At 38.5% G+C, this 18,014-nt stretch overlaps 1 protein-coding gene across 4 annotated transcripts in view; it reads right to left on the bottom strand.

The window, feature by feature from the left end:
- RHOBTB3 (Rho related BTB domain containing 3) overlaps positions 1-18,014 on the bottom strand; it is a 56,855-nt gene that overhangs the window by 25,370 nt on the left and 13,471 nt on the right. For 2 of the 4 annotated variants that reach the window (XM_041753292.1, XM_041753290.1), the window contains exons 4-6: positions 13,856-14,010; positions 10,173-10,284; positions 7,430-7,795 (exon numbers count right to left, since the gene is read on the bottom strand). In XM_041753292.1, the coding sequence (XP_041609226.1) occupies positions 7,430-7,795; positions 10,173-10,284; positions 13,856-14,010 (633 nt within the window). The remainder of the gene's footprint in view (positions 1-7,429; positions 7,796-10,172; positions 10,285-13,855; positions 14,011-18,014) is intronic. The other 2 variants (XM_041753291.1, XM_041753294.1) reach the window with 2 other exon arrangements.

Consider the following 18,014-nt stretch of genomic DNA (forward strand, 5'->3'; position numbering starts at 1 on the left):
TCCTATCTATCTCATGGCTTACAGGAAGTCCTAGCTCCTAAAAACATAATTAACCAAGGGGTAGGGTGGGCGGGCATAATTGGAAGACCCAGGCTCTAGTTCTATCTCTGCCATTCATTACTGGTGTGACTTTCAGCAAGTCATTTCACCTCTGTAACTCATGATCCTTTTTGATCTCTCAATCTATTTCTTCTGATGTCCCCTTTTCTGTATCCAGAACTTTGCCAGATGTCTTCATGGACATTAGGGGTGGAGAGAGCACATAATAAAGATTTACTGAACCAATGAGATTAGGCAATTGCAGCCAGACTCAGCCAACTGATTCAAAGCTACTTTGAAGAGTCAAGTGATAGTCCAGTGGCTCTTAGGTGTCATTACAGTCGAGCCCTGTAGCACTTGGCACTCTAGAGTATCTTTAAACTTCTTACTTAACCTGCATATTTTCTAGAGTGGGAGAGGGAAAGAGAGCCCTGATCTAGGCTATTTGCAACCTCTGTGGTGCAAATATTCCCACCATGGCCAAATTCATGCCACCAACATGAACTTACAGAGCAGAGTTGGGAAGAGATAAACACAATCAGCTTTCACAGGCCAGTGCCAGCCAGCTCCAGCACACCACTGCTTCTTCTTACCTTTGATGCTCTTTTTCTGACTTCACTGTCATCTCCCCTTCCTCCTCAAATTCCCAAAGGTTTGCAATCTAGAAATGTCCGTGTTTTTTGTTTTCATTTTTCTGCACTAAGGATTTTTAACTTTAAATTCGCATACTCCTTTTGCAATCTGCTAAACTCTTTGCACTGTGTCTCCAGAAAATTTCCCATACGCACATAAACATTACAGTCTATATTAAAATGTCAGAAGTTAAAGAACTCCTGAGAATCCAACAGAACCCAGATCAAAAGAATTTACTGTATGCCAGTGATTCTCAGCTATAGTTGTGCCTTACATTTACCCAAGATCTTTCATAAAATACCATCAAGGAGATATCATTCTCAGACCAATTAAACTAGAATTTCTGGGGCTGGAGCCCAGACATCATTTTATTTTATTTTATTTTATTTTATTTTATTTTATTTTATTTATTTTATTTTATTTTATTTTATTTTATTTTATTTTATTTTATTTTTTTTAAATCTCTAACAAGATTGTGTCTTTTTTTTTAATTTTTTAAAATTTTTTATTTATTTATGATAGTCACACAGAGAGAGAGAGAGAGGCAGAGACATAGGCAGAGGGAGAAGCAGGCTCCATGCACCGGGAGCTCGACGTGGGATTCGATCTTGGGTCTCCAGGATCGCGCCCTGGGTCAAAGGCAGGCGCCAAACCGCTGTGCCACCCAGAGATCCCCCAGACATCATTTTAAAAGGCTCATAGATGACTTTAAGGTGCACAGAGTGCTAATGATCACTGTTCTTCTTCAGACATTTCTCCCATGATCAAAAACCAGGATCAGCAGTGTGTGGCAAACAGTAGGTATTTTTGATAGTTTACACTCACACATGCTAAGGGAGACAACAGATATTATCTCCTAAAAAAATAAATTGTACTAACAAATACCTACACAGTATCTCCTTTCAGAATATTATTTGAGAGAAAGCAAGAATTAAGTCAAAATACATGGGATTAACAGCAGGTAAATCCCTAAATTAACAGCAGGTAAATGTCATGGAGTTCTATCTCTGCCATTCATTTATCTGAGAATAGACATAAAAAGATTCAGTAACTAAAAATGAAAGTAAGACAAGTTCATAGGGCACTCTAAGGATTGGGCTGTTCTTATAATTAGAAATGCTAATGAGTCATCTTTGACATGCTTTGGTCCAAATTAAGCAATAATCCTTAAAGATTTTCTTTTCTTTTTTTAAATCGTGGTAAAAACGTTTACCACGTGGGGTGCCTACAGATGGCTCAGTCAGCTGTGTCTGACACTTGATTTTGGCTCAGGTCATGATCTTGGGGACTTGGGATTGAGCCCCCATCAGGCTCCATGGCTAGCAAGAAGTCTGCTAGAGGATTCTCTCTCTCCATTTGCCCCTCCTCCAGCTCTCTCTCCCCCACTAAAATAAGTAAATCTTTAAAAAGAACCTCTAACATGTGATCTTTTTGACAGAATTTTAAGTGTACAATACAGTATTGTTAACAATAGCCATGATGTTGTACAGATCTCTAGAACTCACTCATCTTGCATAACTGACTGGGATTTTCTATTTAGTTAACTTCTCAGAGCACTGACTGACTGTGGTTCTTAGGGAGCATGGTATACTCATGCATGCAAGCTGCATTTTTAGGCAGTGCAGAAAAGAGCATACCGCAGAATAATTTCAAGAGTTGGAAGATACTAGGCAAGCTGAAGATGAAAACTCATTTCCACATGTTCATTTACTCTGGTGGCATTTCAACAAGATGTGAAATTCTAAGGGCCATCTGTGGTATGAAGAGCTCAAAGCAAAATTCCTGAGGCTCTTACATACATTTCAATTCCTAACCATCTGAAATTGTGTGAGTCAGGAATTTGCAAGCATAATGACTATCAAGTATTGCAAGAATGTCACACCATATGCCAATAAAGGATGACTAGATGAAGACCCGCAAACTGCTGGCCTCACTCTTTCTCTCTGAGTAATAGTCTTTCGGCCCTTATATAGTATACAGTGTGAGCTGTTATCTAATGGAAAATTAACATACACAAATCACATACTTTTACTGTGTCTATTTATTTAGAAACCTGAATAGGAGAATACACTGGAGCCTTATGTTAACCAGACCATTTAACTGACCTTTCCTAAATACAGGACCCAAACATCCATAGTGACATATATAGAAAATGTCAAATTCCTGAAGATTAAAAAGAAGTATCTTATTTAGAGGAAATTAAGACATTCTTTGTAATTTGGTTAAAAAAAAAAAGTAAGTGATAGATTGAAGATGGTTTTTCAGTCCATGTTTGCTCAGGGCAAATATTCCTGAGCAAGCCATGCTGTGTTATGGAGTTCACCTTGGCATTACCAACCCTACAGACATGAGTACAGACAGCCCCTGTCTTCACTGCCCCCCTAACATAACTTGTGGGTAGGCCAGGGCTTCTATGAGGAAACCACTGCATAACTGGTCTTAAAACTTGTGCTCGGTTCAAAAGTTTTAAAATGACCAACAGCAGCAGCAAGAAAAACAAGCAAAACAAAAAATTTCATAAGCCTGGCCTCTTTACTAAAGTCTCTAAAAATATATATATATATATATATATATGTATATATATATATATGTGTGTGTGTGTGTGTGTGTGCTTAAAATTTTCCTTTGATTTGATAAAAAATATTTTTTTTCCTAAAGATTTTATTTATTCGAGAGTGAGCATGCAAGAGAGAGAACATAAGCAGGGGGAGGGGCAGACAGAGAAGGGGAAGCAGACTCCTCACTGAGCTGGGAGCCCAATGTGGGGCTCGATCCCATGACCCTGAGATCATGACCTGAGCCGAAGGCAGAGACTTAACGGACTGAGCCATCCAGGTGCCCCTGATAAAAAAATATTTCCTAAATAAACGGTAATCTATGCACAAAGACTAGACGATAAAACAAAATAATATGTGTTTAGACATCTGAAGAGTAGGAATTGTGATTTTTTTTCTTAACAAATTTTCTCCATTTTTAAACTTGTCTTTACCATACAAATACAACTTTAGTATCTTTTTAAACATAATTTTAAAAAAAGACATAATTTAAACATCACTTTTGTTTGAGTCTGAGGTTATACTCCATAAATACAGTATAAGTAGTAAGTACCTGCTAAAGCATTTATTTTCCCTGCTCCTCAAAGCATCAGGGTCTCCCTGAAGCCTCAGGTCAATGGTCTGTGGCCCAGCTCTTACCTGACACCACCTCTTCTCTGGGTCTTGACATACAAGGAGAGAACAAACAGAGCAGAAATGCAACAGCTCCGTGTCAGGTTGGGAAGCCTGGGCTCTGAAGTGGTCAAGGGCCGTAGCAAGCTTTCCTTGCCATAATGATGCACCTCTGCCTCTAACTGCTATTCCCAGGCTCATTTAGTTTTCACTTGTTCACAAAGCACCCACCTGCCCCACACTCAGGCAGGCAGGGGTTCCAGTTCCCAAGAACTCCCATGAGTCAGTCTTGCAGCTGACCCCTTTCTGATTTTGTGCCCTGAGACTGATAACTGGGTCCCTCTGCTGGGCCTCTAGACTAAATGCCAGGCTCTTATTTCCCTGGCTGTGCCTGGCACCCAGTTCTTCCCAGAGCATGTAGTCCAAAGCATCAGCATTACCTGGGAGACTGCTAAATGCAGAACCTCATGCCCCACCCGTGGGCCTACTGACTCAGAATCTGCACCTGAGGGGCGCCTGGGGGGCTCAGTTGGTTAAGTGTCTGCCTCAACTCAGACCTCCCTTCGGCTGAGGTCATGATCCCAGGGTCCTGGGATCGAGCCCCATGTTGGGCTTCCTGGTCAGTGGGGAGTCTGCTTCCTCTTCTCTTTGCCTCTCTCCCTGCTCATGCTCTCTTCTCTCTCTAGTAAATAAATAAAATCTTAAAAAAAAAAAAAAAAAAAAAAGAATCTGCACATGAACAAGATCCCTAGCTCACTTGCATGCATATCAATTTGAAAAGCACTGGTCCAAATGACAGACAAGCGGTAGCACCTATACCTGTTGTCAGAATAATGGGCTTCCTGAGGTTGATCTCCAGAATAACGGCACTTCCTTATTAAACTCCTGTCTTGCCTGCTCTACTCTGTCCTCCTACTGTCATCAGAGATGAGCTTGCCAAAGCCCAGTCTGATCATGCTTAGAATTCTAGAACAGCTTCTATGAACAGCTTCCAGTCAGCTTGCCAGCCTCGTCGCCTGCAAGCCTTCACCTCCCGCTATGCTCCAGCCATGGCAAACTGTGTGGTTCCTGGAAAACAGCAGTTACTAAAGATTACATTTTCCTTAATGCATGTTTCCCAAAAGGGGGCTGAGGAAAGAACTCGTTTTCCTTCCCCTTTTCTTCCATCTACATGTATTAATTTTGCAACTTAAAAAGAAATCACTCTCTGCAAAATAGACAAGCAGGTCTGTCACTGGAGATACAACTAACTTTTATTGCTACCTTGTTAAAGAGGATATAACTGACTTCAAAGTGTTCATGTGCCTTTGAAGGTATTCAATAGATACTGTAGTAAACTTGCTGAGTAACTCATAATTTCAACAGTAACCTCATTGAAAAGTCAAACACTTCATAGTTCTCTAAACATCATTAAAGACATTTTTACTTTTAAAATATAAACATTTTTGTTTTTCAGAATTAGCCTTAGATTCTAAGCTGTGAGACTCAAAGTTTAAACATGGAAATCTGTAGTACTAAATGAAGTGTTTCACTAGTCTGTTTTATTCGTGCAATGATTCACAGCTACTAGAGTCTACTCATTAATTCAACCAACACAAAACCTGCGATGTTGAAGGCACTGTGTTGGTGTGCTCTGTAGGAGTGGTTATTTATGCCTCTTCTAAGCCAGTACTCACTGAATAATGGGTTTAAGACCTACCACCACCATTCTACCCCTATATAGGTACAGGTATATACAGAGAGGTTTTTTTTAAACTTATCTTTAAGTAATCTCTCCACCCAATGTGGGGCTTGAACTCAAGACCCCAACATCAAGACCCCAACATCTAGCTACTGACTGAGCCAGCCAGGCACCCTCATATATATATACATTTAAATCCACTTAAATCTTCATACTGCAATATGAAATCAACATACTTCATACTGTACTTTTTAAAACCATTAATTTTTATTTTAACTTATAATAAAACTATGTAACAAAAGCTCAAACGAAAAAAATATTATTTTAACATCAATTATTTCAAATGAAGACTACCCAAAAGTTTCTTACAAATATGAAACAGCACTTTATTTGCAAACCTTTATAAACTTATCTGTCCCCCATTCTAAAGTCTAAAAATAGATTATAAATGTTTCTCCATCCACATTCCAGAGGAGTGACCTTAACTTAATATTTCATCAGTACATGATTCCAAGTGAAAAATTAAAGAAAGGTCTCAGAAATTTTCTATTTAGATGCTTTCTTTAAAAATCATTTTATATCAATTATTTTCCATTCTTAAATGGGACACTTGGATGTGATACCTTCAATGCACTGGCAAAAATGACTCAGATAAAACTTCTATTTTTAAAAATATAGCAGGTACAAGTATTTAAAAGGACAAGAGAGGAGATCCCTGGGTGGCTCAGCAGTTCAGTGCCTGCCTTTGGCCCAGGGCGTGATCCTGGAGTTCCGGGATCGAGTCCTGTATCGGGCTCCCTGCATGGAGCCTGCCTCTCCCTCTGCCTGTGTCTCTGCCTCTCTCTGTCTCTGTCTATCATGAATAAATAAATAAAATCTCAAATAAATAAATAAATAAATAAATAAATAAATAAATAAGACAAGAGGAAAAATAATTGATAAGCCCTATCTTAAAAAGATAAGCACACAGTAAGAAAAAAAAGTAAAATATAAACTAGTCAAAGTTGGGGTGCTTGGCTGACTCAGTTGGTAGAGTGTGTGACTCTTGATCTTGGGGTTGTGGGTTCAAGCCCCACGCTTGGGGTCAAGATTACCTAAAAATAAAATCTTCAAAATAAGCAAACTAATTAAATAAAATAAAACAGCCAAGGTTGATCAGATCTCAGCCTTAAACTAACTTTAGGTATTATTTCCAGTTCCTAAACTGCATGCAGGTACTTTGCTAAATTCTCTCAATTATATCCAAAATCTAAAAGTAAAACAGAAAAGTGAATAAATAGCCAGCTTTTAAGATGCAGATACTGAGGCATGTAGGTGACTCAGTCGGTTAAGCATCTGACTCTTGGTTTTTGGCTCAGGTCATGATCTCAGGGTCATAATCTCAGGGTTCTGAGACCAAGCCCCACATTGGGCTCCTCGCTCATTGGGGAGTTGGCTTCCTCTCTCCCTCTGCCCCTTCCTTCGCTCATGCTTTCTCTTGTGCATGCTTCTGCACACCCTCTCTCTCTCTCTTGCTGTCTCTCTCTAAAATAAATAAATATTTTTAAAAGATGTAGATACTTATTTTCATTCACACTTTGAAAATTTTGTTTCTTTAGAGTTAGACTAGACGATAAATTCTTATATTTTCACATTTTGGATATTTAAAATACTAACATATCTGCTCAGGAGGAAAAGAAGTTGTTTTCACAAGTAGATGTAAAACCAAGGCAAATAAACTTACAAGGAAGATGGAAAGCTTGAACAATTTATATATATACCACAAAGACTATTTCATGTTAGGATCATAATCCTTACCTCAGATGATAGAAAGAAGATAAATGTGACACTAACCAATACTCCTGAGGACCAGAGACATGGTTCCTTTCAAAAACTTAAGAGAATGTACCAGAACCATTTAACAGGATACCTGAATAAATGAAGCGCAGAATGTCTGATAAACAGGAACAGAAGAGAGCATCTTTAACAATGACACGTAAGGGCGGGTTGCCTGGAGAATCCTGGCTAGCACCTGGAAATGCAGTGTCTCTGTTTATACTGAAGAGGTCCTGGGTTGTCCGGATGATACTGGAATCCTGAATGTCAGCGGGACTCTTCACGTTGAAAAGTAGCATGAAAACATGGCTTACGGCACACAGAACAATCTTGTGGGCCTCAGCAACTTCCTTTAAATCTGGGTTGTAAAATACCACATCCACACACTGGCAGCAGAACAGCAAGTTATTTAAATCAGAGTTATAATGCGATGCTTCAGCCTTTAAGACAGGCATTTTTTCTGTTTCAAAAAACAAAATAAAAGTGATAAGTTATTCTTTAGGTCTACACAATCATTTCAGGTTTCTTTTAAGCATGACAAAATAATATTTTCTTAATATTGTTGAGTTGAGCCATATGAAATTGCCAATACTTGGCCATTTGTGACCTACCAAAGACAGCAATTTTGTATAACAATCTAATTGTAAACACATATAAATTGGTTATCCTGAGATAACAGTCACAGAAATACTGTATTTTTTATAGTACAAATGAAAATTGTACTAATTCCCATTAAGAGCAATAAAAATAGTGCTTTTCACTATTTGTATGTCCCCAAATAAAATCTCTCTCCAAATACTGAATTTCAGTATGTTGGTGGTTATCAGTCCTTACTTTCACCTGATAAAAAAATTCAAATTACTGAACAAGTTCTGAAGAATCCAACCTCACATTTGAAGTTGTCTTCCTCCTGGGTTTGGAAATGCTGGTGTGGGAAAAAACTGTCAAAATTAAATTGTTAAAACTGCAACCTTCCAAAGCCAGGGCTCAGAGTCTTAAACTCCGTTGTTTGAAACCATCTTGACCATTTTATTTTGATTCTAAAATTAATATATTTTCCTCCTAGTAAAACGAGAACCAGCATTTCCCCCTCGGCACACCTCAAGTAGAGTGTTGGCGAGACTCCCTAATTTCCAAAAAAAAAAAAAAAAGTATGTAACCTTCCATTTCCTAGTTTGATCACTAACAAAGAGAGATTAGCCTTCAGGCAATTGAGAACATCCCTAGGCCCTCATCACAGACCCTAACGATAAAATATCTGCTGTCTAGCTTTTATCCGAAGCTGAGCCGAGGAAAGGGTTATCGGTAAAGGGTTGCTGCAAAGATACGTATCTACTAAACCAGGAGAATTCAAACTTCTTTAGGAAGAAAAATTCTTTACTCTAAAGCAAACCTTTGGTCTCTAAAATCGATAATAACATGGTACTTTGGTGGCTAGGCTTTTCCTGACCTATACCCCACTCTTGCTTCCCTCTGCTGCCTCAGGTACCTCCCAGACCTTGGATGGCTAAGAACAACCTGAAAGCCACACATCCGGGAGCCCCGGTTCCATTCTTAGAACAAGTAAGCACCAGAACGATGTTCAGTGGGATAACCTAACAGAAGGGCACGAAGAACCACCTGTGAGAACTGAGACTGCATTTGCTGACCAGACACTTCTGAAAGCCCTGTTCACTAGGTGACCCAGTGCCCCAAGTGGAGACCCACGTTGAGAAATTTCTTCTAGTGCTAAATGGCATGAATTGCTTTGCTTTCTCAGATCAACTGTTGTGTTTTCTCTTCTTCAATAATAAGAACCAAGAAATTATCTGTCTCCATTGTTTATTTGGCTATTCCCCACCCATCTTCTTATCCAAAAAGTATTTAAAGCAGTAGGTTTGCTATGTAACCAGCCAAGTCTCCCCTCTCACTTTGCACACCGGAAAATTCAAAGCCAACCTGTGTATTACTTAGGATCTATAGATCTGCATTAAAAAAAAAATTTCCCATACTAATTTATGTTTTCTTGACTTTTAATTTATGTTGATTTATTTAACAAGTACTTATCAAGTACCTACACTATAAAACAATATCCACAGCAAATTGGTCTGCATGAGTACTATTACTCTATCTCTATGACAGAGTTATTAAAAATTTTTGATGAAAATTAATTTTTATAAAAATTGTGTATATTTATTTTTATTTTCCTCTAACCTTGGGTTATGAACATTTTCAAACATTTGAAAAAGTTCAACGAATGATACAATAAGCACACATATATCCTTCACTTGGATTCTGTAATTAACATTTTGTCATGTTTGCCATATCTCTAGGTAGATACACACTTACGCACCGACTCATATTCCTGAATCATGTAAAAGTAGAGTTGCAATCATCAAGATATTTCAGCTATAAATACTTTAATACTCATTTCCAAAAAATAAGGACATTCTTCCATTAATGACAGAACCACTACCATACATCCAAAAATTAACAATTCCCTCATGTCACCTAATTTCCAGTCCATATTAAAATTTTACCCAACTGTCCTGAGGAAAGTCTTTGAGATGTTTTTATTGAACCAGTATCCAATCAAGGTTCATGCACTGCATTTGCTTATCATTTCTCTTAGACTTTAATCTAAAATAGCTCTTCACCACATACACTATTTTTAAAAGAAGCTTGTAGACTCAAGTTTAAGACAGTCCAAAATGGGTCCAAAGTACCAGCTACTTCAGAATCACCTGGAAACTTATTTTAAAAGCAGATTCCAAATTTGGGAACAACTGCTCTAACACTTGGGAAGTGATCTATAATAAATATCAACTGAATGTCTAGACATTGGTTAGTAAATGCACCTGGTTGTTCAAGCTGAGGTGGTCTAATTCCATGAAATGAGTTGCTCATTTTTCTTTTCTTCATTTTTTCACTTGTCTTCTGATTTAAGGCTTGAATCATAAAATACTCCAACTAAAACAGGAATCAAATTTTAATTAAATTAAAACTAAATCTTCAAAAAAATTATGTATCTGACGTAATTATTTGTACCCCAAATCACATTTGCCAAATGTTTTTAATTCCAGTACCATCTACATGTATGCTTTAGCAAACACTTAAACAATTTGTTTTTCTTTTTTAAAAAATGTATCAAGTTGAACAGACTGTGCTTGTCCAAGCATAAATAAACTATCTATTCAAGAAGGAACTGTTTATTCTCTTGAATAATCAAGAAAGTCCAGCAGTATAACTGTGTGACTGTCAATAATCATCTCGTGGGCAACCGCAGCAGTCAATACTAGAGAAATTCAAGGCTGGACAGATCTGGCTCTATGTCACAGATGCTCAGATCAACTAGGGATGTTTACATATACTCTATTTTTTCTTAAATAAATTACACTGAAATACATCCTTTATGTCATAAATTAAAAATCCTGGGGTGCCTGGTTGGTTACGTCAGCAGAGCATGCAACTCTTTATCTTGAGATTTTCAATCCGAGGTCCATTTATTAGGTGTAGAGATTACTAAAAAATAAAATCTTAAAAATAAAATCCTAACCACACTCACTTGCACAGCACAAGGCCTATATGCCTTATGCTGTAAGGCTTGGGGCAAAGGTACAGATAGAGGTCCACGTACCACATACACTAATATTTAAACTCTAAATCAAGAAAACTAATCTGTAAAAGACGTTATATCCTCTTACTTTGACAGATATAACATCATAAAAGCCTAGAAGGCCAGGTTTGTATTTAAATTCTCAGACTTCTCAGAACTTCAGGTAGGACAGGGAAAGCTGGCCTTAATTCCAGATCCCAAGACCTCCCCTTCTCGTCTCACCCCTGCCTCAAAGAGCTTTTTGCATCCGAGCAGACATCCAGGCCTGCATATCCAAAACCTCCTATGCCATCATCCTATGGCCACCTTTCAGACTTGGGGACACACACACTAGTAATGCAGTCCACCTGCAGGAGGATCAACCCAGGAAAAAGGCCTGCGCAGGCCTGAGAAACAGACTGCTGGTCAGAGAACTCTGGGGTCCTGCATTTGGAACATGGTTGTAGCACTGTAACAACAGAACTTTCTTTTCTGCATTAATGGAAATGTTCTGTAATATCTGTGCTATCGAATACGGTAGCCACAAGGCACATGTAGTTATTAAGCACCTGAATGTGAGTAGTGCCTCTGAGGAACTAAATTTTCTTCAGTTAATTTAAATATAAATAGCTATATTTATGGTAATGGCTACCCTAACCCAATGATGCAGGCCTAGAAGGGCTACTAGCTCCAGGAGGGCATACCCCTTGGCTCCATCAACTTGTGACATGGTGGTGCAACTGGAGGGAGTGCCAGATGGGGCTCTTGAAAGATAAAGGGCACACACTCCTCTTGCCCAGGTCTTCATCCTTGATTCTTAAATACAAGATTTTATTTTTTTTTATTTTTATTTTTTTTTAAATACAAGATTTTAAATGTTCCTTTCACTTTGACATTATCGCCTCCATCTATACTCCTGCAAATACCACCATTTCTTACAGTCAAGATCTAAGCTGTATTTTACTATTCAACAATCTCAAAAGGGATCATTCTGATCTTATTTCTATATTCTCACCAAGTCTTAAGGATAAAAGAAACTGCCATGTCTTTCTTCCAACCCTGACCACATCTTCAGTTCTTATCATGCCTCCAACCGTAACTGCAACACCAGGCATTAGGAGCAAAGAGAAACAAGGAGGAGGAAGCAGAAGCAAGCAGAGGCAAGTGGGAGTTGGCAGGTGGGAAGAGTGACCCTGGGATGTCGGGTTCAGGAAGTGGAGCCGGGAACAAGGAAACCTACACACTCCAAGAGAACCAGCCCCCTCTCCTCTCCACAATGAAACCGAACTGGCATTTCCCCCCAGTTCCCTAGGTATTTCTGGGAAATGCAAGATTCTTAGACTAAATTCAGATTGTTTTTAATCCACTACAATATAATATCTTTGATAGGAAAATTAGATGTCAGTCCTCTCTACCTTTCTAACCTTTCTACTTTTTACTTGTCACTGTAAATAAATAAGACGGAAGTTTCTCATAGTCATTGTAATATCAATATTGTGAGTCTATCTTCCTTAATGCTGTATCATTAATATTTCTTTACATCAGTGGGCTAAATAATAGCCACTTATACATGACAGAAATCAGAACCATTTATGTTTGGTTCTATTTTATCTTTGTTTCTTATTTGGAGCCTGGTAACTTAAATTTCTACAGTCATCTATGGAGACCTCAACAGTTTGCATGAATCTACATAATGAATATTCTGGTATACTGGAAAGAGTACTTGATGAAGAGCCAGGGAACTAATGAAAAAGTCTGAAGTGTTCCTGCCCAATGGGGGGTTTACTTTGGTTTAGACCTCTTCATATTTACCATTTCTGTTGAGTGGAGTCACTTCTTAGAGGATTGAAAAGATAGTTCCAAAGTCAGTTAATAGTTACATGATACCACTCCACAGTATTCTCCAAGCACCATGAAGTCCTAATATTGTAGGGAAGGTGCTGTGTGCTAAGACAGGCCTCCAAAATGTCTACAGGACCCAGTAAATGCTGTAGCTATAGAGAGAGCAAATCCCAGTTTCTCAAATATCCAACAACCAGCTATGTTTTTAAATATTTATTTATTTGAGAGAGAGAGACATGGCTTGTAAACGCAAGCAGGGAAAGAGGCAGAGGGAGAGGGAGAAAAGCAGACTCCCCACTGGGCTCAGAGCCTGACATGAGGGCTCCATCTCACAACCCTGAGATCATGATCTGAGCAGAAATCAAGAGTCAGACACTTAAACCAACTGTGCCATGTAGGCGCCCCAACAAGCTGTTTGTATAAGTAGTTTCTATGGATATTTTTGAGCTGAATTCTTTAGGAATATACAAAATCTTTCCAAAGCACACAGAGAAAGAAAAATCATTCTTTTCAAATAGTAGACAGACATGAAGGAGATCTTCACAGGCCCAATGGTTCGGGTAGCGAGGCTCACTGAACATATGAAGATTATGAATAAAACTGAATCACAGGTTTGTGTAAGTAAATATGCTTTTGATATGTACACCAAAAAACAACATTGTCACCAAGTAGAAAATTCAAAAAATCCTATTAGACAATAGAAAATGCTTCATTTGCAGGGAAAAATAAAATAATTTTACTCTGACGAAATCTCACTTCTACTCTCATTTTATTTCTCAAAGCTAAAACCAATCATGCTTTTAAAACTAAAGTTCTGGGATCCCTGGGTGGTGCAGCGGTTTAGCGCCTGCCTTTAGCCCAGGGCACGATCCTGGAGACCCGGGATCGAATCCCACGTCAGGCTCCCGGTGCATGGAGCCTGCTTCTCCCTCTGCCTGTGTCTCTGCCTCTCTCTCTCTCTCTCTCTCTGTGTGACTAACATAAATAAATAAAAATTAAAAAAAAAAAACATTAAAACTAAAGTTCTAACTGAGGTTCTAGAAAATAGCTTCACAGCCAACCTGACAAATGACTTTAATTTATGTAACAGGGATTATCACTTACCACTCCTCCAAAATACTTTCCTATGTAGAAGTCATCAAGGCTGTGTAGCTCAAGATAGGTTGCTCCTAGTTCTTTAGCAAGTTGGATCCCTTCACTTGTACTGACACAGCTCCCTCTGTCTGAGGTACACAGCGGGCATGTACAAGGTAATTCTTCTGAGAAAGTAAGTATGAGGAACAAAGAGCTTTGAAATTAAACATGAAAAGAAATATGCACAGGCAACCTGAACCTTCAACAAATCAACAGCTCATAACAGAACCATAGTTCAGGGGCATTTGGTACTCCACTATCCACTAGACTCTAAATAAAAAGCATCAGTGTTAATAGAAACGTCCCTAAAGTAAACAAGCTTTAAGTGCAAGAAGAATAAACAGTATTTTAGAAAACAGAAGAACTTAAAAATAAGTGAGTATGTATTTTATAGCCATTAAACCAATCAGCTAGGAATGGAGAACATGTTTCCTTTTATACAACCGTGACATGCTGAGTATCAATACAAATTAACAATTTTAGTTGCCCACCGAAACCATGGAAAACAGCCGGTTAGCTCTTTTTTCTTTTCTATTCCTTTCTTTCCTTTTTTTTTTTTTGTGATAAACTTGAAATACATTCACTGAGTTGATTAGATCTGAATCCTCAAGACTGCAAAATTTTGTAGGTTTCATTTAAAGTACATTCTTCTTAATCCAGACATTTCAATTATTAGACCCTAAAGTACTTGACTGCAGAAATCAAATTCAATTACTTTATCTTTCTCTTCAAGGTTAAAAAAATCATAAACTAAAGGAATAAAAAGTATTTATTCAAAATGTGAACCATCCTAAACATCATGGTTGTACCACGTACAGATGTATGGCTGGGCAGGTGGTAGATCAACATATCTATTTAGGACACTCCTTAAAAAAGCTAAAAATGTATGTTCAACTCTGAATTCATCAGCAAGCTTTGTTTTGTTTCATGACACATCATGTATACCATTGTTTAAATGGCAGCCAAGTCAGAGGAGGATAAATCCATTCCTAGAAATGCATGTTATTATAGATTCATTTCCCTGGGAAGCAGACTCTGAGATGGAGATTGGTGTGCAAGAGGTTTATTGGGGGGATGATCCTGGGAACAAATGTTATCAGGGGTGAGGGAAGTGGGACTGGGCAGAGAAAAAATTCGAACTGCATTATAGCTACAACAAAGATCTCAGTGGATCCTACTGGGGAGGGGAGCTGGGGCTTAGATGGCCCTTTGGAATGGTTCTCCATTTGGGGAAAGGCAGCTGGACCTTTGTGTCCCTAAATCAATCAAGATAATCAGTGATTAGATGAGGGCTACCAGAGAAAGGGCAGAAGAACCTTGAGTAAGCCAGCAGCTTCTATCAGCACAAGGTAATGCTGGAGAAGGTACTCAGTTGTGCGCCAGCAGCAGCCAACAATCTGGTAACAGAGCAAGCACAGTGGTCCTCAAAAGGCATCTGGGGGGCACCTGTGTGGCTCAGTCGGATGAGCGCCTGACTCTTGATTTTGCCTCAGGTCATGATCTCTGGAGGTCATGAGATCAGGCCTCATATGGGGCTCCTCACTCAGCATGGAGTCTGCTTGGGATTCTTTCCTCCTCGCTCTCCCTCTCCCTCTGCTCTTTCCACTGGATGCCTGCACACACTCTAAAATAAATAAAATCTAAAAAAAAAATTTTTTTAAAAGGACATTTGGGCAACTTCCCACAACAAATTCCTTACCAATGAAGTGCATATAGATGGAGCATGTATATGTACACAAAGGATATTTAGTGCATGTGTGTGCTATGTATGTAACTATGTCAATAATTTCAGCTTCATTGAAAGCACTTTAGAGCTCAGAAATTTACATCCTCCTTTTGCAGAGGAGGAAACTGGGGCTCAGGGAAGATAAGTGACTTGTTCAAGTTTCTTTGTGTGTCAGAGATGGAAAAACAATGATAAAACTGTTACTTGCTCTATCTGATAAGCAAAATGATATCAAAAGGTAAGATAAAAATTTAGTCTGAGTAAAGACACGGTGATTTCAAAGTTAAGCATGGGTTCTCAAAATTAAGCCATGAATTCTAAGTTTTTGCTTTTACTTTTTCCAAGATCATTTTGGGTTCGGAGCACATAAAGTTTTTATACAGAATTTAGCCTATCTTGAAAAATAACACATTGGTATTTCACATTCTTTACAAAGATTCATAAACAGTGCCTTTGATTTTCTGAAGACAGAGGCCTTCTTATATCTACAAAGCTCTCCTTATGTTGATGGAATGGGGTGAGTAGGCAGTCCATCTTATTAGACTGTATTCTAAACAAAAATAAAGCAAAGTGTTTCAAGTGAAAAATTAAGTGAACATAATACAAAATAATTTTTAACAAAAAATCTGGATTTGAAAGAAAATCCAACTAATTTCAGGTTTAACTCAGCTGAGCAGGGTTTTCCGTTGTGTACAGCCAATGACCCCTACTGACACACAGTCCTAGAAAATTCCTCTTCACATCTAGTCTGCACATCTCCTCTGTGGCACAGAAGACATTGCTTTTTGTTCACAGGCGCCCAAAAGGAAAAAAAAAAAATCTTGTGATCATGTGGCGGGGACAGCATGAAAACCAACAAAACATTTATAGAATAAATAAACCTACATCATACATTTCATCAGGAACCATCAGAGGAGCCAAAACAATTTAAATTGTGGTGCCTTCTACAGGAGATCACTCCTGTGAGCCTACGTCAGGGTCACAGGGACTCTAGGCATCAGTGTTACACTTCTAGTTAACATTGTAGTCTTTTTTTCCTTCTCTTATGTGACATCTCTTAAAGTATTATCATAAATACCTATTTTTTTTAAAGCAAACAGACTATAAATCTGAAATTAAAATGAATGGCATCTCTTTGAAAGCAGTGGCTTTCAGGATCTGCAGGGTGATTCTTACAATGTTGTCAACTGCAAGAAAGTTTTAGAAATCCTTTTAAGAATTCTAGCCTAGCAATCTACTCAACTCCATCAGGACTTCAAAAAGAAAAGAAGATGGGATGCTCATTTTGGGGAGCTTAAGGCTATGGATACCCCTAGGCATGTTCAGAAAAAAAAAATTCTCTTTTAAAGAGAATATTTAGTAAAAGCCAAAAATTTGTTCAAAGCCAAATGTGATGAAGACGACATACAAGTCAAGCTTGTCAAAACATGTGTAACAAAGGAAAACGATGAGACTGACTGTGTTTGCTGAACTAATTCTCAAGAACTCAAGAGAGGAATTACCAGGAGAATACCCAGCACAGCTTCGTGTATTGCAAGGGACTGGGGGAGGGAAGCAATAAGAGTCCTCAGGTTGAATATCAGATTTAGCTTGGTAATTACTTTGCAATCACATCTACATGTGAAATTAATTTCACCTTGTTTAAAACCAATCATCCACTAATTGAACAAATGTTTACTGAGTACCTACCATATATCAAACAAGAAATAAACACAGATAAAAACCCACAGTCAACTGAGCCAACACAGGCATGACTACAAATCATAATATAATGAATATAATAAATACTAAAATGAGGTATGCAAAATCACTATGGGAACAGAAGAGAAGAAATTAACTCTGCCTGGGCATTATGGAAGTCTTCACAAAGAGGCACTGATTTATTGGATAAGTATGAATTTGTCATGCAGATATAACAGGAGTTGTGCAGAAGGGCACTCCCACCAGAGGGTACAACATATGCAGAGGTCTGGGTGTAAGAAAAAAACAACACATTAGCTTCCAGTTTCAAAATGGCAAGCTAAGCCCACACTGCAACTCCTCTACCTGCCAAATCACAGAAATGATTAATTAACAGGGGAGGAGAGGGAAGAAGTGAGAGAGAAATGGAAGAAAGGAAGAAAAGGGAGGGGTGGGGGAAGGAGGAAGGGAGATACACACATACATACTCAAAAATTAAGAGGAGAGAAACTAGGAGTGTATAAAAGGCCGAAGGCAGATAGCAAAAGACCAAAGACGGAAAGCTGAAGCTCAAAGGACAGGTAGGAAGTCACACACCGGGCAACATCAAGAACACTCAATGCTCAAAGACGAGGGAGCAACATGGAGGCCCATGGACAACTCAATGGACATCAGTTGGAGACCCCAGTGGAAGCAGCTATGCCTGAAGATCTGATATAAGCT

This window comes from Vulpes lagopus, chromosome 4 (genome assembly GCF_018345385.1).
Source record: "Vulpes lagopus strain Blue_001 chromosome 4, ASM1834538v1, whole genome shotgun sequence".
In the NCBI taxonomy this organism is placed as follows: Eukaryota; Metazoa; Chordata; class Mammalia; order Carnivora; family Canidae; genus Vulpes; species Vulpes lagopus.